The 24,024-nt window shown below is 43.9% G+C and overlaps 3 protein-coding genes across 3 annotated transcripts; 1 reads left to right on the top strand and 2 right to left on the bottom strand.

The window, feature by feature from the left end:
* Positions 1-304: 304 nt before the first annotated feature.
* atp6ap1a (ATPase H+ transporting accessory protein 1a) lies at positions 305-6,343 on the top strand. The gene is made up of 11 exons (XM_085393478.1): positions 305-459; positions 1,130-1,256; positions 1,595-1,669; positions 1,759-1,952; positions 2,372-2,412; positions 2,545-2,630; positions 2,723-2,872; positions 3,232-3,389; positions 3,570-3,620; positions 3,829-4,066; positions 4,840-6,343. The coding sequence occupies exons 1-11, from the start codon at positions 332-334 to the stop codon at positions 5,047-5,049; spliced, it is 1,458 nt and encodes a 485-aa protein (XP_085249604.1). The 5' UTR covers positions 305-331; the 3' UTR covers positions 5,050-6,343.
* Positions 6,344-6,482: 139 nt separating this feature from the next.
* On the bottom strand, positions 6,483-13,290 carry LOC146645918 (rhamnose-binding lectin-like). The gene is made up of 15 exons (XM_085392615.1): positions 13,270-13,290; positions 12,495-12,524; positions 10,040-10,295; positions 9,766-9,859; positions 9,590-9,693; positions 9,474-9,518; positions 9,253-9,382; positions 8,913-9,016; positions 8,713-8,757; positions 8,486-8,618; positions 8,293-8,396; positions 8,151-8,195; positions 7,882-8,014; positions 7,691-7,794; positions 6,483-7,217 (listed from the first exon to the last, which is right to left on the bottom strand). Exons 1-15 carry the CDS (start codon positions 13,288-13,290, stop codon positions 7,192-7,194), a joined length of 1,374 nt encoding a protein of 457 aa, XP_085248741.1. The 3' UTR covers positions 6,483-7,191.
* Positions 13,291-13,989: 699 nt separating this feature from the next.
* Positions 13,990-20,672, bottom strand: LOC146645919 (lectin-like). The gene is made up of 10 exons (XM_085392616.1): positions 20,602-20,672; positions 20,119-20,151; positions 17,552-17,647; positions 17,019-17,112; positions 16,760-16,854; positions 16,620-16,664; positions 14,909-14,994; positions 14,650-14,784; positions 14,248-14,359; positions 13,990-14,075 (listed from the first exon to the last, which is right to left on the bottom strand). Exons 1-10 carry the CDS (start codon positions 20,633-20,635, stop codon positions 13,990-13,992), a joined length of 816 nt encoding a protein of 271 aa, XP_085248742.1. The 5' UTR covers positions 20,636-20,672.
* Positions 20,673-24,024: the final 3,352 nt, after the last annotated feature.

The raw sequence follows: 24,024 nt of genomic DNA on the forward strand, positions 1-24,024 counted from the left end.
CATGTCGAAGGGAATTACGGTTTCCAATATATCTGTTACAGTAAATAATACTTGTATTTGTATTTAAAAAAGAAAACATTTAATAACATTAAATGACATTGAAATAATAGTATCACGTGAACAATAAATCATGGTTATTTGCCATTACTACATTGTGTCTAATATTAGCAAAATAAAACAACACTTACAAATAATAGAATATTAAAACGTTGATACATTTGAAGTAAAAACAAAAATTCCTTTTTCACATCCGCCGCTGCGCCGTCTTGTCACGTGATCTGGTCAAGTGATCTCGTGAAACGTCACGAGCGTGCTGTCAGAGGCTGTAAAGATGGCGGCGGGGGCACTGCAGCGGCGGCGCATCACTGCGGCTGTGGCCGTTTTTCTCGCTTTATTGAACGTGTTGAAGCTGGCGAGCTGCGACGAGCAGGTGCCGCTCCTGCTGTGGACCAGCGGAAGGTGCGTAGCCGTGAAGTTTTACTGATTTTGGTCCCGTTTCCGCGGCTCCTTCTGCGACCTCAGCGGCTAACGGTTAGCCGTGAGACAAACAGCGGACAAAAACTATGTTCTCTGCTTCGTCACCACAGTACACGGCCCGGAAAACGTTTAATTTGAGCGGACTGGCTGAAACACGAGGTTAAGTCAGAGAACGTGACATGAGAATATCCTGCAGGCCCAATGAGTGACGGGTGCAGTCCACCTGACAGCTAGCAAACACTCCTGCATCTGTCTGTGCTGCCTGACACACAGAAGACAGAGCAGCATGTGTTATCAAAGGCTTTCATACTGTAAAAACGAATAAATTATGTATTTGACGGCCTTTGATGAGGGTCTTCGGATGTGAGAAGTTCACATTGTGAAGTGCTTGGGTTTTTCTCCTGTTTTAATAATATTCAATCATCTGTATCTGCAAGAAAATCAGGAATGTGCTGTTTGACGTGATGCAGGTTTATCTGCAGATAATTTGGTCCTCTCTCATTAAAGGCCGTATAGGTTCTTGCAGATGGTTGAAACGACAATAATAAAACCGCTTCACTGTGAATCCATCAAATTCTGTCTGGTAGAGGACTCTTCTTGTTATGTAGCAGCACTTCATGACTCCTCCACCTGTGCTTGGTGTCTCCTGCAGCATCTCCCTGCCAGCTCAGGCTCCTCCAACAGCCGGGCACATCGTTGGGCAGCAGCAGCTGGCCTCCTACCTGGAGAAAGCTCTGGACGTCGGACCACATAACATAGTCCTCTTCCTTCAGGACAAGGTAAACCCTCACGCTGTTGTTGAGTGTCCTTGATTTTTTTTTTTTTTAATTTCTTCTGAGGCACTAAAGCTAAACACAAGCACAAATGCTCCTCGTCTCGTTTGCTCTTATATGGCCCCGCCCCGTTCATGTGCATGATCATGTAGCCTTTTCGCATTTATCAGAACTCTTCAAGTTTTGGTATTTCTTTATTTAATTTGGTCAAGACTTTTAAAACTAATGGCAGACGGCCTCACAGGTCAGCAGTGTTTGAAGGTTAAAACCGTCTCTCACAGTTTCTCTTTGCTCTCTGTGGTCTAAAACATTTATGACTCATTGTTTTTCCTCTCGGTCTTCAGATGAGCATCGAGGACTTCACCATGTATGGAGGAGCCTTTGGAAACAAGCAGGATAATGTGTTTCCAAACCTGGAGGTATTATCACGATGAAACAAACCAAACAGAACGTTTCCGGTTTACTCTCAGGTGTGTGTCGGTCACTCATGGTTTTTCTTCTGTCACAGGGAGCTCTGATGTCATCATCCTCCTCTCTGGTTTTACCTGCTGTTTCCTGGCCTGCATCCAATGCAGTGATTGGCCAGCTGCAGGACCAATTGGACACCTCCCCTCTGTACATGGACCCTGAGACGCTGAGCCAGCTGAGACTGAACGCCTCGTCGCCTGCTCTGCTCGTGTTCAGACTGCCCTACGGCATCGGGTCTGTTGACTGTTCAATAATTAACCGTTAATGGGATTTCCTGCTGTAAACATTTTATACTGCCAGTTACTTTGTGACAAATGATATGATCAGTCATCCTCTGTCTTGGACTGCAGCTGGTAGTTTTGCTCATTTTGAGCTCAGTGAACTGAGTTCACATAGAACAGCTGTGGTCATGTCCTCCACAGGCTTTGATCCTGTTATAATGGTTTCTAAACGGGCCTTGATGTCGCTGTTTGTACATTTTCTAAAAATTGAAATTCAATTTCTCAGACGTCGCACGGTAAAGTTAAAGAGGTAATTTTCTAGAAGGGAAATAACCCACACACTTCATCTGGATGAGCTTTAAAAACACTGAAGCCTCTCCTCCAAAGACATTAAGACTCATCCATCCTTCCTGGCCTCGTTTGTCGTTTCAGAGCTGATCTCTTGTCAGCGAAAGAGATTCTCAGTGGAAACGGTGAGTCTGTTTAATCTGACCCAGTGACTGTGGAGCTCAGACTCTGAAGCATGCGATTCTCACAATCATCTGTGAGCTTTTTATTTGCCATCTTTTCCTGTGACTGTTTTCTCTGTGACGCGTGTTTTTCAGATGAAGTGATTGGTCAGGTGCTGAACATCATGAAGTCGCAGTCTGTTCCGTATACGGCTATCTACACCGCCCTGCGGCCCTCCAGGGTGAGTCCGAGTCTCATTCAGAAACATTTATACATGTTTGCAGCCATTTGTCATACCTGCCCCCCTCCCTCCATCTTTCTTTTTCTACACAGGAGGCAGCGTCTCTCTCTGTGGAGGCCGGTCTGGGTGGGGGGCGCTCGCTGCTGCAGGTCAGAGGGGGACACAAGGAGAGCGGTAGAGAACGGGAGAAGCAGCGGAGGACCCAGGAGAGGGCTGAAACGTACCCACCCGTCGAGTTCAAGGTGGAGTCACAGATACCTGAGCAGGACTTTGACTCTGCTTCCTTAAATCATTTCATATTTGTAATCGTGATTATTTATTCATTTGAACTCTTTTTCCTAAAGGCTGTTTTCTGTTTCACTGTAAATCCCACCAACAACAAACTGTTGCAGAGCAAAATCAGAACTTTCAAGTCATGAATGAAGTTAACGCGCTGACATTGACACGATGTTGGATTTGCAATAAAAATCCAGAATATTCTCAAACTAATTTGAAACTTGGGTCGGCAGCTCACAGGGTGGCGCTGACGTCAAAGATGTTGTGGCAGAAAATCCAGATGCCATTGTAAGGAGAACCTTTCTGTTCACTGGTTATTCTGCAGGAGGGGGAGAACAGCTGCATCCTGCTGTGGGCTAAAAGCCTGTCGGTGAGCATCCTGCGCAGCGGTCGCTGGGAGGAGCACGACCTCACCCCGTCCACCTTTGGAGAAGGCGTCACCCCCAACCTCGACGGCTCAAGCTGCGACAAAACCAAAGCCAGGTGCTTTTTACCTGTGACATAATACAATATGTAAAAACAATCATTCATGCTGTGATGTGAATATCACTTAGCTCTGACGCCGCTCAAACTGGAGTCTGAAATTCAAATGTTTTAAAATGTTTTGTTTTTCATGAAATGCTGCTGCGGGTGTAAATTTAACGTGAGTTTTTTTTCTTTCAGTTTGGTTCTGAATTATAAGAACGTGCTGAACCACCGCAGCTTCAAACTGATGTAAGTGACCAGGATTTTGGTCCCCAAAAGTGTAGTAAACTTCCTGTTTCTGGTCCCCATAAAGATATGAATACACGCACACACACACACCCATATGCATTATTATATTATATCTATACTTTTACATTTATCAGTCCTGCTGCACTCTTGAAAACTTCCTGTTTTGCTGTTAAAGATATTCGATGCTCTGCTCGTTGGTGTTTTTCAGCTTTGCTCTGAGTCAGCGGAATTACAAGGTGTCGGCACGGCGCTGGTTCACGCTGGACGCCGTGGAGCTGGAGTACGACGGTACCAAAGCCACGTTTAACGGCAGCAGGAACATTTACGCTCCCGCCGAGTACTCTTACCGCTGCGAGTCCGTCACCAACTTCCAGTGGCCGCTGCTCATGCCGCGCACATCCAAAGACCCAGCCAATCAGTGGAGGGTCTCCTTTGAAGACTTCCAGGTAAGATTGTTTGGTCTTTGGTGATATAATAATAAAAGATGTCAGGTGTAAAATGGTTCCTCTGTTGGATGTCTGCATGTGCTGACAGCAATGAGCAGAGCGACTTTCAGACCATATTAATTATAATTGCAGAAGAATACTGGTTTGAACTGGATTATACTGGTTTTATAACAGCTGGAAGCTAAAATTACAAATGAAATAAAAATATTAGCACACACTTTATTTGTAATGGTGGCCGGCCTTCCTGCCGTCTGATGATGATGATGATAATAATAATAATAATCATAATACATTTTATTAATGAGCGCCTTTCAAGTCACCCAAGGACACTTTACAATAGGATAAAACACATAATACACACTCTGAGCTACAGAGGCTAATTTTTCACATCCCCGCTCGTCTTCATTGGTCCAAAGGCCGTAAACCATGGCTCAGCCCCCCTCAGCTCATCAGTTGGGCTGAATTAGTGAAATGGATTCATTTTTGTAGGTGAAACTTCTCCCCGTGTTTCAGTTTATTCTGGACACGTGTCCTAGTATACTAGGATTCCTGTCTACGTCACGGCCCGGCTAAACCCGGCCCCTTGTAAATATTTATGATGCTTCCTCACACAACCCCAAAGAAGCGCATCTATTCATTCAATAAATAAATAGATTTAAAAAAAATATTTACTTATAAACATATGAGTATGTCAGTGAGATTTCTGGCCTGTTATGTGAGTCTGAAATGAAGCAAACGCCACATTTTGAACCCCTTCTCCTTCTCGCCGTCAGATTCAGGGCTTTAACGTGAGCGGTGGTGAATTCTCGTACGCCAGCGACTGCGCCGGCTTCTTCTCCCCAGGGATCTGGATGGGTCTGATCACCAGTCTGCTCATGGTCCTGGTGCTCACCTACGGCCTGCACATGATCATGCAGCTGCGCACGATGGACCGCTTTGATGATCCCAAAGGCCCGGCCATCTCTGTGCCACAGACAGAGTAACACACCTGCACCACACCTGTCCACCCTCCACTCTGTCCTCTCACTGCAATGCTTCCACTCCTCCCCCCTTCCATCTGTATTTGGGCATTATTCAGTGCGATCATAATAAGGTTTTATTCACTGGTACATAAATGTGTCCGTTTATATTTGAAATATGGGCTGAAGCTGGCCTCAGTTTGTCCTCATGTGTCAGCCTCTGTAGGCTGGATGCTTTTCCAGAGTCCTGCCTCCAAATTAACTCCTTAATGATCTTTGAGAAACACACACGGACTCATGTAGAACATGAACAAATCTTTGGGTGATCCTCCAAACTTTATCCTGGACTGTGTTCACTGTAAATCAGCTACAGTCTGTAATATGAAGGGATGATGTGACAGCAGGGTCTCAAACCTGAGACCTTCCATGACAGTGTGACCGTGACCTCAGCTAACATCAGCAGGAACTTCTCAGCCACACGTCTGTTTGGTGATGATCACAGGGCTGTACACTGGCTGTACTGCTCGAGGGTCCAAAGTTGTGTTGAGAATTATTTACATTTATTTATTTACTTACTTATTGAGCATTAATATGATCCTAAAATGGAAAACCTAAACTTTCCTGTACTTCATGTAATATGAGCTCGTATAATTGTTTTTTATTGTTTGCTGTTTCTCAGCTGAGTCTGAGGCTGCAGGGATAAAAACCTGCTAACGTCTGCATACATCAGCAGCACAGCTCTCACTCTCTGTGCTCCCTCTGATGCACTCGTGGTCCTGTGCATGTAGTCTCGGCCCGGACTGAAACAGTTTAATTTGAACAGTTTGTGCAGCTTTTGTTCTGTGAGGACTCTGGAAAAATCCTTCAAAAACACCTGAGGCGTAAACTGAGCCCAGTCCTCAGGCTGGATTCATTTAACACAGGAAAGGGACGACTGTACATACAGGAACAAATGTACGTTATAGAAAAAGTTATTTGTTGGTGAAACTGATGTAATTAGTGTGTTTGTGTTTACATTATTTGACCAGTGAGGTGTAGATGTTGAATGAAGGGAGCCCGCTCTGTTTATGGATGCTAAAGGAATCATTTCCACTCTATTTATTAACTCCAACATTCTCCATCAATTTGAGGAAAAAGCTGATAATGAAGCATTAAAGTTTCCAGTCCGAGTAGTTTTACTTGATTTTTGTGTTTATTACTGAAGTGCACTGAAACCTGTTCAATGTGGAATTCTGTCTGTTTTTTCCATGATGAGCATCGTCGATGTTTGGTCCTGTGCTGCTGTGACCTCCAATAAAACATCTGTGAAGATGGCGAAGCTCGAGTGTTTAATTTCAGTCTGTCTCAGAAGCGCTCGCAGGCCGTCTGAAGAGAACAGGGCTCACAGTTTAAAGACGCCTGTGCTGAGATGAGGGAGCATTAGTGCAGATCAGAAGAAGACTGCAAAACACAAATAGTTACGCTGAGCAAAGAAAGTCTTACTTTGCGAGTTCCCTTCACACAACTAAATAAACAGCTAAGCGTATAAAACAAAGCGAACGTTCACAAGGCTACGGCGTAATCTAAATTCAAAGTGTAGTTATGCTGTCACCGTGTTTAGATATTCAGAATGTGCACATGTTACAGTGGTTTTGTATGGAGTTGTTTGATTTTGTGTATAAATGTTCAGAGTGGCACGTTTACAGGTCACGTTATTGAGGACCTCAGTAAGGCCACACACCATGCAGTGACTGACATTAAGGACTTTACTCAGTATGTTGAGCTTAAAGTTTTGTTTTTTCCTAACCAGATCACCATGGTAACACGTTAACTTTGGGGCGGGGTCTTTATTAGTTTGGGCTGAAATCATCTGCCGGAGTCGTGTTTGTCTGACTGCCTTCTGCAGTGACACTAACACATTCACATGTTCAGCACACAGCATCCTGTCCATGAATTATGGGATGGACACCTATAATGTTAAACACAACGCTGAGGCAGGGCTGGTCGATTAATTTTATTTTGTAATAAGAAGGAAAAATTATGAGACGTTTAATCAGTTTGACGTTCAATCATCTGTCGACAGCCTGACTGTCCTGCAGGCCACGTGTTGCATTGGATTTATCTACCTAATGACTACTGATTGGATAATCGTTCCATTTGAAGCACAAACATGGTGTTTTATTGATTTCATGGATTTTCTTCTTCAATCACATCTGCAAAGAAAACAAATTATTTTCACAAAGAGTTTCATATCAAGTCCTATGGGCTCAAATTGTCCTCATAAATATTTTGTACTTGTAAATCAGTTTTGTATGTGCGTTTAAAAAATAATAATAATAATAATATTTATATATTTATATTTATATTTATTTGCGTGTGGACTTAGCCAAAAAATATGTGTGAAACGCTTGACCCTATTTTTCTTCCTTCATCTGATTGGCCAATGTCATGTCAATCACAAATTTAACAATCCAATCAGAGAACCTCTGATTGGACCTAAAACCTGATTTGCAAGTACAAAATATTTATGTCCACAATTTGAGCGCATAAAGTCCCATCTACTGAAAAATAGGCGAGCTTTGATGCGTAGCTTTGTAAGCGTGAGTACACATGATTTTAGGTTTTCTGGTGTCTGCAGAGATTTGAGCTGTTCAGGAGTCGTTCAAAGGGTCTTTGAGGCACTTACTCTCGCAGGTGTAGACCACCTCCAGGTACTTGTAGGTGCCTGGACACGGGTCTCCAAACATAGAGTTCCTTACTTTGATGGAACAGCTGTTTCTGCCGTTACAGCTGTGAATGTAAATGAGAGTGAGTGAGCAGAGGCTCTAAATACTCGAGTCATCAGGGAGAAAGTGTAAAGAGACTCGGCGTCTGTACCTCTCGGCTACTTTGCTGGTGGGAATTGAGCACTGGGTGTTACTGAGCTGAGCGGGAGGACGTTTGTAAGAGCACGTGGTCGAGTCATCGCGGCCGTATTCAGCCGACAGGACGACTATAACGTGTCCTTCATCTGAAGAACAATTCACACTGTTAAACTATCAGCCTGTTATTATTGATATATCAGTTCTTTTTCACTTGCATGTTTTATTTTTATCGCATGAAATCACCACAGTTTTAAACGATGAATAGAAAAGAAGCAACTTTACCACAATGAAGGTTTGCATAAGAATGTTCACATGTGATACTGTGGACTGAAAAAGAAACACATTTCCAAATGCAGATTAATCTCTCGAGCACAGATTTGTCTTTGACCATATTTTGAAGGTATCAAAGCCTCAAGGCACTTACACGGACAGTCGTAGGCCACCTCCAGGTACTTGTAGGTGCCTGGACACGGGTCTCCAAACACTGAGTTGCTCGCTTCGATAATGCAGCTCCTTTTCCCGTTACAGCTGTGAAAGCAGACGATGAGTGAGTCGGCCGAGGCTGGAAATACATCTGAGTGAAGATGTAAGGCTGAGCAAAGATCGAGCCTCTGTACCTGTCAGCTACTTTAGACGTGGGATTGATGCATCGGGCATTCTGGATCTCACATTCTGGACGCTGGTAAGAGCACGTGGTCGTATCGCGGCGTCCGTAATTAGCCCAGTGGACGGCGATAATGTGTCCGTCATCTGAGGAAGTGTTCATGGAGTTAAACTATAACTGTGTTTGGGTTTCTATTGAACCAATCCACCAACGATACAAAAGTATGACGTGTGTTCTCACCACAATGAAGGTTTGCCTGAGACCCTTCACATGCTACGGTGTGCACTGATGAGGAAGCAAATTAGAAACTAAAAATTAATCTACAGATTTCATCACTGTGATTCAAAAATCCACTCAAAACATGTTCGTAGGGACCAAAGCTCTGCAGCAAAGTGTCCCGAGGGCACGTTGGAGCTCTGTTACGACTCTGAGGTACTTACGCTCACAGTCGTAGGCCACCTCCAGGTACTTGTAGGTGCCTGGACACGGGTCTCCAAACACTGAGTTGCTCGCTTCAATAATGCAGCTGCTTTTCCCGTTACAGCTGTGAAAGCAGGTGAGTGAGTCAACAGAGGCTTTACATACTTTGTCAGGAAACATCTAAACCAGTGTGCACAGTTTGGGAAACCAGGGTTAACCTGTAACCTGGGAAGAGAAACATTTAGCACATCATCTGTGTGGTGCAGTGGGACGAGGTGACTGCTGATAGAAGCAGCAGGATGAACTGTGAAGTGTTCAGTCACATCTGCGTCGGGCTGAGGGAAGAACGAGCCTCGGTACCTGTCAGCGACTTTAGTGGTGGGATTGGGGCAATGGGCGTTTTGGATCTCGTGGGTTGGACGATGCTGAGAGCATGTGGTCGTATCGCGGCGCCCGTAGTCAGCCCAGTAGACGACTATAGCCTCTCCATCTGAGGAAGAGTTCACCGTGTTAAATCAGCACCATGTTTGTACATCAATGAAACAAATCCACCTGAATCGCAGAGGAACTGCCCCACTCACCACACCGAAGGTTTGCGTTGGATCCTTCACACGCTGTGCTGTGGACTGAAAGAGAAACACCGCGTCACAAACTGTAACAACTCACGGGCAGAGTTTGGAAGTATCCAGATACAGACCTGCTGGGAAGCAGGCGAAGGTGGTGTCCAGGTATTTGCAGGCGCCGGGAACAGGAGTACCAAAGATCTGGATGTCTATGTCACACGTTTTCTTTCCGTCACAGCTGTGGGGAGAGATGGAGCTCACTGACGTGATCGTGTTATTGTTGCAAATGTTTGTTACCGACAGTGGTCACCTCTTCTTGATGGCCTTCAGTTTGTGGTGCTGAGAGCAGTGTTCTTCATCTCCACATGTGTGCTCGACTGACTCCACAACGATCACGCCGCTCTCTGTTTCACGCAGTATGACACAAAAGCAGAGATTAGAGAGGTTCAGAGCAGAGATGGATGGATTTTACAATCGCAGGTGTCGCCCCCAGCTGGACATGAAAAGAATTTAGTCTTAGGGTTCTTTAGTGTTGGCTTTTAAATCTATAGCCATCATTTACATACAGTCTGTGTCTGCCTTACCACAGCACAGGTGCTGGACCAGGTGGCCGTCGCAGGTGATCACTCTGGTGCTGGATATGGCAGTCGCAGTGGACGGGACAAAACGTTTGGCTCGGGTTACACCTGGAGGGAAAAATAAAGAGTTAAAAAAGCAGAGTGGGTATGAGCTCACAGCTGATGGTGTGTGTGTGGGGGGGGTCAGCCGACGGCTTCTGTCTGCTGTTTTGACTCTACGATGAGACTCAAGGACAGCCTGGCTGTTTGCTGGGAGCAGAGACTAAACGTCTGACCTTATCTGAGGCTCTCTCTCCTTCACTGATTCATTTATCTTTATTTTGTGCTCTTCGTCTCCTCCTGCTGAACAGTTAGCGCCGCCATGGAGTCAGCTGACTGACGCAGAGTCACAGCACAAACCGACGGTCTGACGGCTTTTCTGTCTCTGAAAGCTGCAACAGTCACGTGACGAGGTGAGAGTGACGGCGTTGAATCGAGGCAGACACGAGTGTGATTTAGAGTGGGGGGTAGTGGGCAGGTGTTCCCGCCGTGTTTGTGGTAAATGAAACTTTTCCACAGATAATTTAATGTTGATTGGATCTGTGTTAAAATTCAAATAGGAGCTTAAATCTTCTAAGAGTTTCTGTAAGTGTCTGACCTTTGACCTTTGATGCTGTCTAAGAGCGTGCACCTGCTCATGTGGACTGAAAAACACATTAATCTCACAGTTTATTCAAATCTGCCAGATTTATATCCCCACTACTTTCCAAATCCCACGATGAGCCAGGCCAGCTCAGGGGCAGAGAAGTAAAGGTGAGGATCATTTTTAAAAATGTCCATTAATGAGAATAAACCAGGTAACAGAGAAGCACAAAAACAGACTTTTACCTGAACTCGCAAGTAAACATGTTGCTGCCAGCACTGAAAAACAAGAAGGAAACCTGAGTGTTAGACTGAGTTTGGTTCGTCTCCAAACTCACACATGAAATGATATCGAATGAAAAAAGGAGAAAACTGCAGTAAAAGGTCAGCGACCCCGATCATATTTCTATTCGCTGTCAGTGCAGCTCAGCATCTGCATACAAATGATTTTATCAACAACATAAGATGATGTCAGAGCTCCTTCCAATAAACATTTAGATTAAAGATGTTTGTCTCTTGTAAGAATGTTGGAAACATTTGAAGCTTTTTAATAAAGTTATTTCTATTCAATGACTTTGAATTATTTAACAGCAGAATTGTATTTCCATCCTGTCAGCTTAAAAGCCATCCTGCATAAACCATTTCTTACCCTTTGATTATTTTCAGGCAGCACATGAACCCTGATCGTCTGATCAATAAACACGTGTATCTACAGAGCTGTTTGATTATTTGCTCTATGAAAGTAGAATCTGCAGCAAAGCGAGCACACATGCATTTCTGCATGAAGGATTATCAGTGTGTGCTACTCACACAGCGTGTTGCTGAGTCCGGAGCAGAGCATCGTGTTCGGAGGTCTGGTTGTCGGTGACGAGCTGAGCCGATGGCGGGTCGGACGGAGACCTTGGTGTATTTACGCCGTTTAGCTGAGAACTTTTACCGACGTGCAAAACAAGCAGCCAATGGAAAAATGAGAATCTGATGCTTATCAGGTGCAGCAGAGCCAAGGAGAAAACTAAACTGCTATCAATAAGAAACGATTATAGAAGCCAATCGCAGCTCGCCCAGTGTCAGCCAGGATTGGCTCAAGGCCCCCCCACGACCCTGAACTGGATCGTGGCTCGAGAAGATGGAGCCACAACACAAAACAGCCTTTTCTTTCTCAGACTGAGATGTTGAATCGGTTAAAGAAGGAAATCCTTTTAAAAGCTGCATAAATGCACCTCGGACTGTGGGACACCCCCCAGCATTCAGATCATCACAGGTGGTTAAAAGGCCTTCGGTCAACAAGCTGTGATCATCACTTTAACCATGACTGTTGTACAGTTTCATTAACCATCAGCGTTTATTCAGAATTATCACGATGTGACAGAAAAGAGACGTCGTGACCGCTGGCAGCTCGTCCTTCACGCGGAGCTTTGGTCATCGTCTCTGAAACACTCGGTTCAGCCGCAGTGTTTCACAGTCTTAACATACTGACACAAACACGAGCGCACGTTCACACGTTCACGTGCAGAAGTGAAGGACACGATAATCAAGCATAAACTAAAACAAGGTGGTTTTCACAGAATCACCCCGACGGGCCGAGTGAGGCCGTTCCACAGTCCAGGAGCTAAAAGTCCAACCGTGGTCGCCTCTGGATTTAAAATAAGAGTGTGGAGCAGGCGAAAGGCCCACGTCCAATCAGCAACAAGCGCTTAAATAAAGGCTCCGGCAGCGTTTGGATGGAGAACAGCAGCTGAGGTTATCTGTGAAACAGCTGCATGAACACTGTGACAGACGGATATCACATCCTGCTGTGAAAACACGTATCTGTGTGTTTGTGTGAAAGCTAGCAGCAAACCTCTGAATCATCATCAGGCTCCTCGGCTCTCTGCAGAGACAAGGAGCCGGAAACAGTGTTACAGAGTGACACGTTTGCAATTTCATTACATAAAAACAAAATGAATTCATCAGACAGCTGGAATAATGTGTCAGCAGCTCTGTTAAAAAGCGCAGAACTGAAAGAGATTCATAAGTTTCTCAAAGGAAGTCAATAAAACGAGGAAAGAGCCGAGCTGCTGTGTAACGGTGGAAGAAGTGCTGAGGAGGACGATCTACGTCAGGGGCGTCAAACATAAGGTCTGGGGGCCAAAATTAGACAGGCGACTACTCCACCCACTGGATGGCTTTGGGAAATGTGATGGATGGGATACATTTTGCACTTTTGTGTTTCCATAAGTTTATAAGTTTCCCCCGCGGCCCTTCATGCTGCACCAGAGTAATAAAATCACAATTACTGAGAGTTCCTGTTTTTCCTCTGTAAACTATAGAAATGTCTGTTTCTTACAGCGGCTCAAACAACATTTTCTGTGAACAGAAACTTTGTTTAATAATTACAGGACAGTCTGGACAGACAGCTCCCAGAACTTCCTCTGTAATCACACATTTATTTCTTACAGTCGTGCTGACAGACGTCTTTACTGCAGCAGCATTTCTTCATCATGTAGAAAAACTGAGACGCTGCTGAAACGTCTTTTTCTTATGTTAAGATATCTCAGGATTAAATGGAGAGTTAAACTTGTTTAACTGACACAAAGACGACTTTCACTGGTCGATCAAAGCTGTATGTGGCCCACCATGTAAGATGACTTTGACATCTCTGATCCAGAAGGAAGTAATGAAATACAAATACTTTGTCAGTGTACTTTTACTCCCCAAATTTGTACACACATTTCTGCACTTTCTACTGCTTACATGTTCAAAACAGACTCGTTACTTTTGCTTTGACACGTCTGAGGGGAGTTATGTTCTCACAGTTCCCACAAGTGCAAACAGCAGTTAAAGTGCTGAAGTGGAACCTGCTGCGCTTTTTGAACTGGGGACGAACAGACGCGAGAACATAGCATGACACAGCACAGAGGAGGCACAGAGACAGGAACTATGAATAACAATGATATCAAAGGCTATTAATAATTCAGACACACAAAAAACTGGCTCACTGCAAACGTTGCATCAATTCACTGCGATATTTGCTTTTCTTTAGATTTAAAGTTAAGTTGTCAGCATCAGAAGTACTGATGGTGTATTTATGTCACACAGGTTTTTCCATCACAGCTGCAGGGAGACAGAAAGCATTTTGAGGTTTATTAAAATGATCAGATGATGATTTGAAGCATGAATGACTCACTTTCAGGTCAACATTTCAGTTCCTTTAAATTTTATTGAATTTATTTTCCTGTTTATTGTGATATGAAATCATATTTATCAATAGAATCCAGCAGTGATGTCATCGAGGCTTGACATCCTGCTGGAAGTGACATCAGCAGTGAGGCTGTGACATCATCATGTCAGACGTGTCAGGACACGAAGGAGCAGTTTGTGTCTCTGACACAAACAAACCCTCTCTGTGAGTCACATCCTGAGTCATTGACAAAATCTCGTCCTGTAAAGAATCAAAACAAAGAAATAAAATCAGAGGTCTGTGCAGTAAATGTTTTCTTCTTCTCTAATGTAAAAAGAACAAACACAGTTCTTATAAAGACCTAAGATCACATGACTTCAGTCAATATAAAAACCAAACACATTTCATCAACAGGCCCACTTTCAGTTTGTACCTCTACGGTTTATCTCCATACAATCTTCTCCTCCTCCAGAGTTGTCTGGTTGTCCATTACCCCAGTTTGTGAAGTCAAACTGGGAACCATCACTCCACTTCCACACAGTTTCCTGGAAGAATAAAGTTCAGTTTGTTCTGATGTACTTTGATGCATCTATGCTGAGAGTGCAGACATGAGACCTCTTACACCACTCGAACACAACGAAGGTTCATTTTGTTTGTGCAGGTAAAAAATGAAAAGAAAAGTCAAGTCAACAGCAACATCTGTCTCCAGGAACAAAGTCCTGATTAATCAGTCTGTCACATGTTGACCTTTGAATCAAACTGATGAATATGAAGAGAAACATATGAAATATCAGAAACAGCTGCAGCTCATCCTCTTTATCTGTGAAACACTTACATTCTCTCTGTCGTTGCCTCCAACCCAAGCTCGTGTATACGACCCTGCTGCTGTGCGAGTGAGCTCTCTGATGAAGGTGTACTCAGCTGTGCTGTGGAATGAGGCCAGATTTCCACCGAGTGTCTGACAGGAACACTGAGGAGGAAGATGAGGTGCACAGAAGATGAAAAGTGTGAGAATGCATTTAAAATCAGTCAAAGACAGAAAGTCTTTATATCATCAGTGATGCAGCGACAGCTGCTGTTATTTCCTGATGTACCTCAGCATCAGTCCAGGTCTTCATGCTGCTGTTAAAGATGAAACAGCGACCTCCAAACCAAGTCCAACCAGCAGGGCAGGAAGGAGCTGCAAAATGAACGCAAAGTTAAAAGGTCAATAATCAAATTAAAAATTCCTCAAAAGAAAAAATAACTTCTGAAACTTCACCATGAACTTCAGCTTAGAAAAGATTTAATAAGAAACACACATTTATTTATGTGTTAATTTTGTAACTGACTCACTGCAGCAGTGAATCTTTAGTGTGACACTGAGTGTAATTAATGTTTAATAATATTTTACTTTAGTTAATGTTCTAATTTTACAGCAGATGCCTGCACAGCGGGACAGAGAGATTCACATGTTTGTGTGATTTTGCATGTTTCACTTTTAACTTCTACTGATCACATCTGGGTCTTTAAAGCTGCAGAGCGTGAATGTTGACCCCCATGATCCTCCGGTGGGTCCTGTTTAAGGTCGAGGTTTAAGTCTAACAGTGAGTGTGCTTTTACCATCAGGGCCTTTGACTGTGGAATGACCTGCCTGAGGAGAACAGGCTCCAACAATCACAAACCTCCTTTAAATTACTTAAAGCACATTTTAGAGAAAACAGGCTCCTAGCACAACCTGGGTCTCGAATGAAGTCGAGAGGAGACCGGGCACTTGCAACCGTGGCACCCAGACTCTGGAATAACCTCCCTGTTCATGTTCGTACTGCCGAGTCTATCACGTCTTAAAACTTATCTTTTTACATTGGCTTTTGGTTCTAACCAGTTGGCTGTTCTAGCTTGTTGTGTTGTTACCTATTGTTTGTTGTCCTGTTTTATTGTGTCTTTTAATTGTCTCCTGCTTTTACTGACTGTGAAACACTATTGTTGTTTGAATATGTGCTGTATAAATAAAATTTGATTTGATTTGAATAGTGCTTCAGCAACTACAGACACATTTAGAGATAAACAGTATCAGTGATGAATTCCAGTCTGGATTTAAACCGCGTCACAGCACCCAAACTGCCCTACTAGGAGTTTGCAACGACCTCCTTCTAATCGCTGACTCTGGGCGCTCTGCGGTCTTACTTCTATTAGATCTGACGTCACCTTTGACATGGTCGATCATGATATTCTTTTGGCAAGGTTAGAACATGTAGTTGGCCTTACAGGAAATGTTCTTTCATGGTTTAAATCATATCTTTCAGAGAAGTCCTTCTCTGTCACAGTGGGTAAACATTCCTCTTCTTCTGCCCCTGTTCACTGTGGTGTGCCCCAGGGCTCGGTGCTGGGTCCTGTGTTGTTCTCTCTGTACATGCTGCCCCTGGGCTCCATTTTTGAAAAACATGTCTCTTTTCATTGCTGTGCTGATGATATTCAAATCTACCTCCACTTGACTGGGGATGTTTCATCTTCACTACATCCTCTGTGGGGATGTCAAAGACTGGTTACTATGTGACTCTCTTACCTTAAATGAAAAGAAGACGGAATTATTGTTTTTGATAGAAATATGCTTCTGGGACAACTGACTGGCACACTGGGGCCTGTTGCTAACCGCCTCACTGATGCTGTTAGGAATCTTGGAGTTTTCATGGATACTTCCTTCAAACTGGATCAACAGGTGTCCACTGTGTTAAAAAGTCGCTTCCATCAACTGCGCCAAATTTCTAAAGCTAAACATATTTTTACTGCAGGAAACGTACAAAGAAAGAGAAGCTGTGTTCTCACCACACTGAAGGTTTGACTGGAAGTTTTGACATGTTACATTGCGGCCTGAAACAGACACAGATCCCATAGAAACTGTAATCATTCATGTACAGATTGGGTTCATCAGTCATTTCTAATCACAGGTTTAACAGAGTCGTTACGTGGGAAGCAGTCGTAGGTGGTCTCCAGGTATTTGCAGACTCCAGGATCATAAGTAATGTTTGACTTTATGTCACACTCGGTTTTTCCATCACAGCTGCAGGGAGACAGAAACAGCTGGTTTTCAGCTCAAAGATATGAAACAAGTTACTTTCAGGTGATCATTTACTTCCTGTTAGTTTGAGTAAAGCTGTTCAACAGGTTTTAGTTTGTTTCTTCTTTTGAATCAAAGGCTCACTTCTACCATCCCACAGTGCTCACCTGTTCCTCACGTTGTTCACAGCGTCACCGTGAGAGCAGATTACTTCACCTCCACATCTGTACTCAGCTGACCTCACAATGATCATTCCACCCACTGTTATACAGACACAGTATGAGAGAAAAGGAACAACTCAACACAACATGCAATAATCCAGGTTTCAGGCTTCAGTTTCAGACTCAGATGCTGCAGATCCATAAATAATGAGGATTGTACCTCTGTACACCACCACAGTGGATATTACATTAACTCTGATCAAGGAGGAAACTTTAAGTCAGTGTTTTTGTTTCTAATCTACATCAAATGTTTCTGAACTTTTATACACAGTCCAACATCCTCAGAGCTTTTTTAAAGAATAAATGCACTGTTGGTTTGTTGATCAGGAAAATACAATTTAAACTGAAAATAAGCAGCTGTGCATAAAAAGGCTGTAAACTATAAACAGTTCATCCAATACTTGTTAAGTTTGTTGAATTTAGCCTGAGAGTCTGAATTTGATCTGCAGTGAATTCTTGGACACTATTTTCCATCTTACCACAGCTCAGGCGATGAACACTGAGGCCGTTAGAGGTGACCACTCTCCCTGTGGATATGGGGGTCACAGGAGGAGAAACTTGAGCTCTGATAAAGCCTGAAATAAAAATAAATGTATAATAATGTAATAATGTAAATGTATAATGTAAAATAAATGCTAGGTTTAAGCCCGGGTCATCTTTTCAGAAGCCCGGGGTCTTTTGGAGTGTAATTTGTTTCATAGTTAGAGGCCTGACTGACAACTGTATAAAACAAAAACCACACACAATATTCGAAGCACATAGCGCACAGTCGTAAATTCCCCCTAATTTTGGTATCAATCAATCAATCAATCAAGGCTTTATTCGCCACGTGCAGGTTGCCCTTGTTAAGGTTCAAATATTGAGGAAGGAGAGTACAAACAACCATGGTCCAACAAGAGCTTGGTCAGACAATTGATTTTAATGAAATACACGCGTGGGAAGACCAGCTCCGTTCGCAGACAGGGCTGATCTCCGACTTAATCAAAGCATAAACAGATATTTCATACCATCAGGGCTTGTATCTCATGCGTCATCAGATACAATATATGCATACGTCAATTCAAAACCACAATGACTTTTAACACAGTTTAAAAAGGAACATTGTCTCTATCTTCATGGCAGCTGTTTCCTGTCAACCTGCACTTCGGTTTCAGTTCTGCAAAAGGCACACTCTGCAAACCTGCAACTTCCTGTCAGCCTGCCACTTAGTCTTTCTGAAAGACACACACTGTTTAAACCTCTGAATGCAATATCAATACTGTAGATTATATTATTAGTGCAATGGTAATGATGATGATTATTAACAATAGCAGTAAAATAATTTCCCTGATCTCCACACTTCCCCTTTTGACCCTCTTTTGTTAAAAAGAGGGTCACTACACTTTACTTGTTCCATTTCTTTGACACCCATCCTCTGGCTCAGCAAATCAGACAACAACCTCATGTCATCTAAGTGGTCCAATAATAAAATGCCAGCTCCCACTCGAGAACACTCCATGCGTAAGATTAGGTTTTTCTGGGTCCCTCTCTTGTGGTCCATCAGGCCTCAGGCCTCCATCATCCTCACCCCCCTGTGGTCGCCGAGATCTTCTGCAAAGGAAACAAAACACCTTTTCCTGCACCTCCCTAACTCATCATGTTTGGGACTCTTTAATCAAAAACATGATCCTAATTATGTCCTTGACTCATTGACTTGTATTTATATAAATTCTTCAACGTTACTCATCATTTTAAAACTCTTAAAGCGCTGCTTTCACGTCCCTGCATACGTTTCCTGTCGTCTTATCTGATCATCAACATCCTGTACACAAAACTGTCGCTGCTGCAAGTTCCTCCACTCTGATCTAAAGTCACCTTTCACAAGAAAATCATTATAAGAGCCTATTCTAATAAAAGATCCAAAAGAAAACAACCACTTTAATCAATTAAGTTTAAACATATAAGCAGTGAAATTTGAGCAGCTACCAAAGCAAATCATTGGCACTGTACAAATAATGTAAATATGACGGTGTATCACAAAAGATTGATATCAAACTGATCACTTGACCCATTTTGACTCTATCCAGTCCTTTAAATCCAGATTGAAAGCATATCTATTTGATTTGGCTTTCCTGACCAGTTAATACCCTTTTAAATCTTTTAAATTTTTAACTTTTAAATCTTTTATTAAATTTTATTAAATTTATGATTTTTTTTATTAATGTTCCTGCTGTTTTTGTCTTCTTAGTGGCTTTTGTATTTATCTAGCTCGTCTGGTCTGTTAGTGCCTGATTTGTACCCTGTTATTGACTTATGCTGACTCTCCATATTACTGTGAAGCACTTTGCTTTGGTTTTTAAATGTGCTATATAAATAAAACTGTACTATATTACGTTACTTGTTCTTCGAGTGAATCAACAAATGGCGAAATGAAAAGCCGAACAACAACAATGCTGTTTCTTTAGAGAGTCTCAGCTTACATGTGTTTATTTCATATTTGTGAGAACGCTCACAGGCATTCACACAGTTCTGCTAAATCATAGTAATTCTGCTCAATGATAGAATTTCTGCTACGTTTGACTATTTTTGCTAGATTATAGTATTTCTGCTAAGTCAAAGGAGTTCATGTAAATCATAGTATCTCTACCAAGTCACAGCAAAGTATTTCTTGGTGTGGACGAGGGGTGCGTTTCCTTCTGAGGTTGGAACCCCCCCTCCAGACCTGCTCCTTAAAGAAGTGGAGCCCCCCCCCCCCCCCCCCCCCCAGTTTGCAATCCAAAGCCTCTATCCCTGATTTCCTCCCACATGTCAACAAGGAGCCCCACAACATCCAGAACCCACCCCACCCGCCCAGCAGCCACCAGACAGGGTTCATTTCATTTTCACTGGGAACAGAAATAAGATTTTAAAAAGGTGTGTGTGAAGGATAGAGTTTAGATTTTAGATCACACAAATACAATATTTAGTAGTTACAGACAGAAGAAGAAGAGGTGAGCTCTAATAATGAGAAAGTTCACAGAAAGGCTCTTTGTGACCAGAATATAAGAAGCAGTAAAACAGCATTTACCTGAAGTGATGAGTGAACAGGTTGCTGCCAGCACTGAAAGAGACAGAAAGAAAGCTCAGTGTCAGACTGTGTGTTTGATATCAAGTTGAATTCACCTCAAAACATGAAACAGAAATGAAAAGCAAACAGGAGAAAGCTGCTGCTTTCATTCACACCTGGATTCTTTGGAAACTCTAAACAGCAGATTTCAATGACACATTTATTCTCTTCATCTTTGTCAATAAACTTATTTGTGTTGACAGTTTGACTTCAACTCTTCAAAGTAAATGATCAGCCATGAATTGCTCTCAGGACTCTGTGAAGCCTAACTGTCCTGCTGAGGTGATGCAAACATGTATTTAGGATGTTAGATGAACTGATCCAATAAAGCAGAAAGAAAAGCATGTCACAGTACAGCACAGTGGAAAGCTAGAAAAGGATTAGACTGAACATGTGCAGCTGATTTCATGTATAAATAAAGGATGATCAGTGTGTTGTACTCACACAGTGTGCTGCTGAGTCCGGAGCAGAGCATCATGTTAGGAGATCTGGATTACAGTGAAGAGCTGATGGAGGATCAAACACAGAGCTGCTGGATTCACTCTGTTTCAGTAACACCTGTGATGTACATGCAAAGCACAGCCAATGGAAAAGCAGAGTATCCTCCTTCTCACGTGCAGGATGTTGGATGTTTGGAATGGAAAAAGTATGAGAAAAAGAAAAAACCAGGATGTGAATAAACAACATGTAAAACAGGGTGCAGCAGGAACACAGCAGGAATATATTTGTATGGAAAATTTTCATATTTACATGGAACATCTCCACATGTCTCTCTGGTCAGAGACCACAAACGAGACAGTGTTTGTGATGCTGAGTCAACAGTATTATATTGTAAGTGTTTAAAGAGAGGTTTCCATTGACTGTGACTGTGTGAAGAACTGTTGAAAGTTCCTGAACAACACAACATGCCATTGTATGGCAGCTGCACCATTGTACACTATCTCTACTTTTAACTTTCCTTTTTGCTAAAGCACATAGTTGGGACCAAACACTCCAGGAACAACAAGTAGGCCTGCAGAGCGAGAGCGAAGTGCTCTAATAGGGTGATATGGTACTACAAGGTCATTAAGATAAGATGGGGCCTGATTATTTAAGACCTTGTATGTGAGGAGCAGGATTTTACATTCAATTCTGGATTTAACAGGGAGCCAATGAAGGGAAGCCAATACAGGAGAAATACAGCATTTTGGATTAACTGAAGGCTTTTCAGTTAATCTGCTTCGTGCATGGAGAGGGAGACATAGTCTAAGAGTTCTTCTGTCTCCTACTACCTGAACTGGGTCGAGGAACATCCTGGGACAGAGCTTATCCACCCGCTTCCTCTCAGCTGTAGATAAGCTGCTGTTCCCACAAACAACAACATAGAAGATGGCCGACAGCACCAGAGAGTCTAAAAAGGTCTTCAGGAGTTCCCCCTGCACTCCAAAAGATCTCAGTCTCCTCAGCAGGTAGAGTCTGTTCTGACTCCTGACTCAGTGTTGTCTTAAAGACATTCCTGCAATTTAATTGGCTACAAAGAGCTAGGTTGATCTGCATACCCAAGAAGTATGCGATGCCTTGTAACGATACCTTGAAGAAGCATTTAAAATATAAACAGAACTGGTCCCAGCGTGGAACCCTGAGGAACTCCATTATTAACCTGAGAATGTGAAGAAGGCAAATTGGAGTCTGTTAGACAGACATCACTGAAGTCACTGCGGTGCAGAAACTTTAATACCTACTGCATGCTCTGATCTCTGTAGTAAAAGTTCATGGTCATCAGTATTGGTATCAGTATTTTTTTCACTCTAATAGTTAAGATTTTATTTGTGAAGAAATTCATGAATTCGTTAATAGCTGAGATTAAAGGAATGTTTGGAGCTCTGTTTGTCATCCTGGCTACAGACTCAAGTTTGTTCTTATTTTCTTAAAAATCAGTGATGAATAGTAAAATGGGGTAACGACGTTACGTGGGTAACGACAGCGAGACCTGGAGGGGCGTGATTGGGAGGAACGGCCTCCCTGATCTGAACCCGAGCGGTGCTTTGTTATTGGACTTCTGTGCTAATCACAGTTTGGCCATAACGAACACCCTGTTCGAACATAAGAGTGTCCATAAGTGCACGTGGCACCAGGACGCTCTAGGCCGTAGGTCGATGATCGATTTTGTAATCGTATCACCAGACCTGCGACCATATGTTCTGGACACTCGGGTAAAGAGAGGGGCTGAGCTGTCAACTGATCACCACCTGGTGGTGAGTTGGATCAGGTGGCGGGGGAGGACGCTGGACAGACCTGGTGCACCTAAACGCGTAGTGAGGGTGTGCTGGGAACGTCTAGCAGAGGCCCCAGTCCGCGAGATCTTCAACGCACACCTCCGGCAGAGCTTCAACAGCATTCCGAGGGAGACTGGGGACATTGAGTCCGAATGGACCATGTTCAGCGTCTCCATTGCCGAAGCTGCTGCATTGAGCTGCGGCCACAAGGTGGTTGGTGCCTGCCGTGGTGGTAATCCCCGAACCAAATGGTGGACACCAGAGGTGAAGGGAGCCACCAGGCTGAAGAAGGAGTCCTATCGGGCTTGGTTAGCCTGTGGGACTCCGGAGGCAGCTGACAGGTATCGACAGGCCAAGCGGAATGCGGCTCGGGCAGTGGCTGAAGCAAAAACTCGGGTGTGGGAGGAGTTCGGAGAGGCCATGGAAAAAGACTTTCGGACTGCCTCGAAGAGATTCTGGCAAACCGTCAGACGTCTCAGGAGGGGAAAGCGGTGCTCTACCTGCACTGTATAGTGCTGGCGGAGCGCTGCTGACGTCGACTGAGAAAATTGTCAGGCGGTGGAAGGAATACTTCGAGGACCTCCTTAATCCCACTGACACGTCTTCCGAGGAGGAAGCAGAGTCTGGGGATGAGGGGAATGACCCGCCAATTTCCGGGGGCGAGGTCACTGAGGCAGTTAAACAACTCCTTGGTGGCAGAGCCCCTGGTGTTGATGAGGTCCGCCCCGAGTTCCTGAAGGCTCTGGACGTTGTAGGGCTGTCCTGGTTGACACGCCTCTGCAATGTTGCGTGGAGATCAGGGGCAGTACCTGTGGACTGGCAGACCGGGGTGGTGGTCCCCATCTTTAAGAAGGGGGACCGGAGGGTGTGTTCCAACTACAGGGGGATCACACTCCTCAGCCTCCCTGGGAAAGTCTATGCCAGGGTGCTGGAAAGGAGAGTTCGTCCGTTAGTCGAACCTCGGATACAGGAGGAACAATGCGGTTTTCGTCCTGGTCGCGGAACACTGGACCAGCTCTTTATCCTCTCGAGGATACTTGAGGGTGCATGGGAGTTTGCCCAACCAGTCTACATGTGTATTGTGGACTTGGAGAAGGCATTCGACCGTGTCCCTCGGGGTGTCCTGTGGGAGGTGTTGCGGGAATATGGGGTGTCTGGCCCATTGCTACGGGCCATTCGATCCCTATACAACCGTTGCAAGAGCTTGGTTTGCATTGCCGGCAATAAGTCGGACTCGTTCCTGGTGGGTGATGGGCTCCGCCAGGGCTGCCCTTTGTCTCCGGTTCTGTTCATAATTTTTATGGACAGAATTTCTGGGCGCAGCCAAGTGGCGGAGGGCTTTCGCTTTGGTGGCCTCAGAATCTCATCTCTGATTTTTGCAGATGATGTGGTTCTGTTGGCTTCCTGCCATAAAAGACATCTACAGGAAGTGGTATCTGAAAAGGGCTGGGAAAATCATCAAAGACCCCAGTCACCCATCACATGGACTCTTCACCCTCCTGCCCTCTGGGAAGCGCTACAGGAGCCTCCGGACTAAGACCACCAGGTACCGGAACAGCTTCTTCCCCACAGCTGTCAGACTCCTGAACTCTGCCTCCTGACATCTGACCCA

The sequence above is a fragment of the Rhamphochromis longiceps genome, linkage group LG20, assembly GCF_057381845.1.
Source record: "Rhamphochromis longiceps isolate RC_006_pf linkage group LG20, R_longiceps_female_GT1.1, whole genome shotgun sequence".
NCBI lineage: Eukaryota > Metazoa > Chordata > Actinopteri > Cichliformes > Cichlidae > Rhamphochromis > Rhamphochromis longiceps.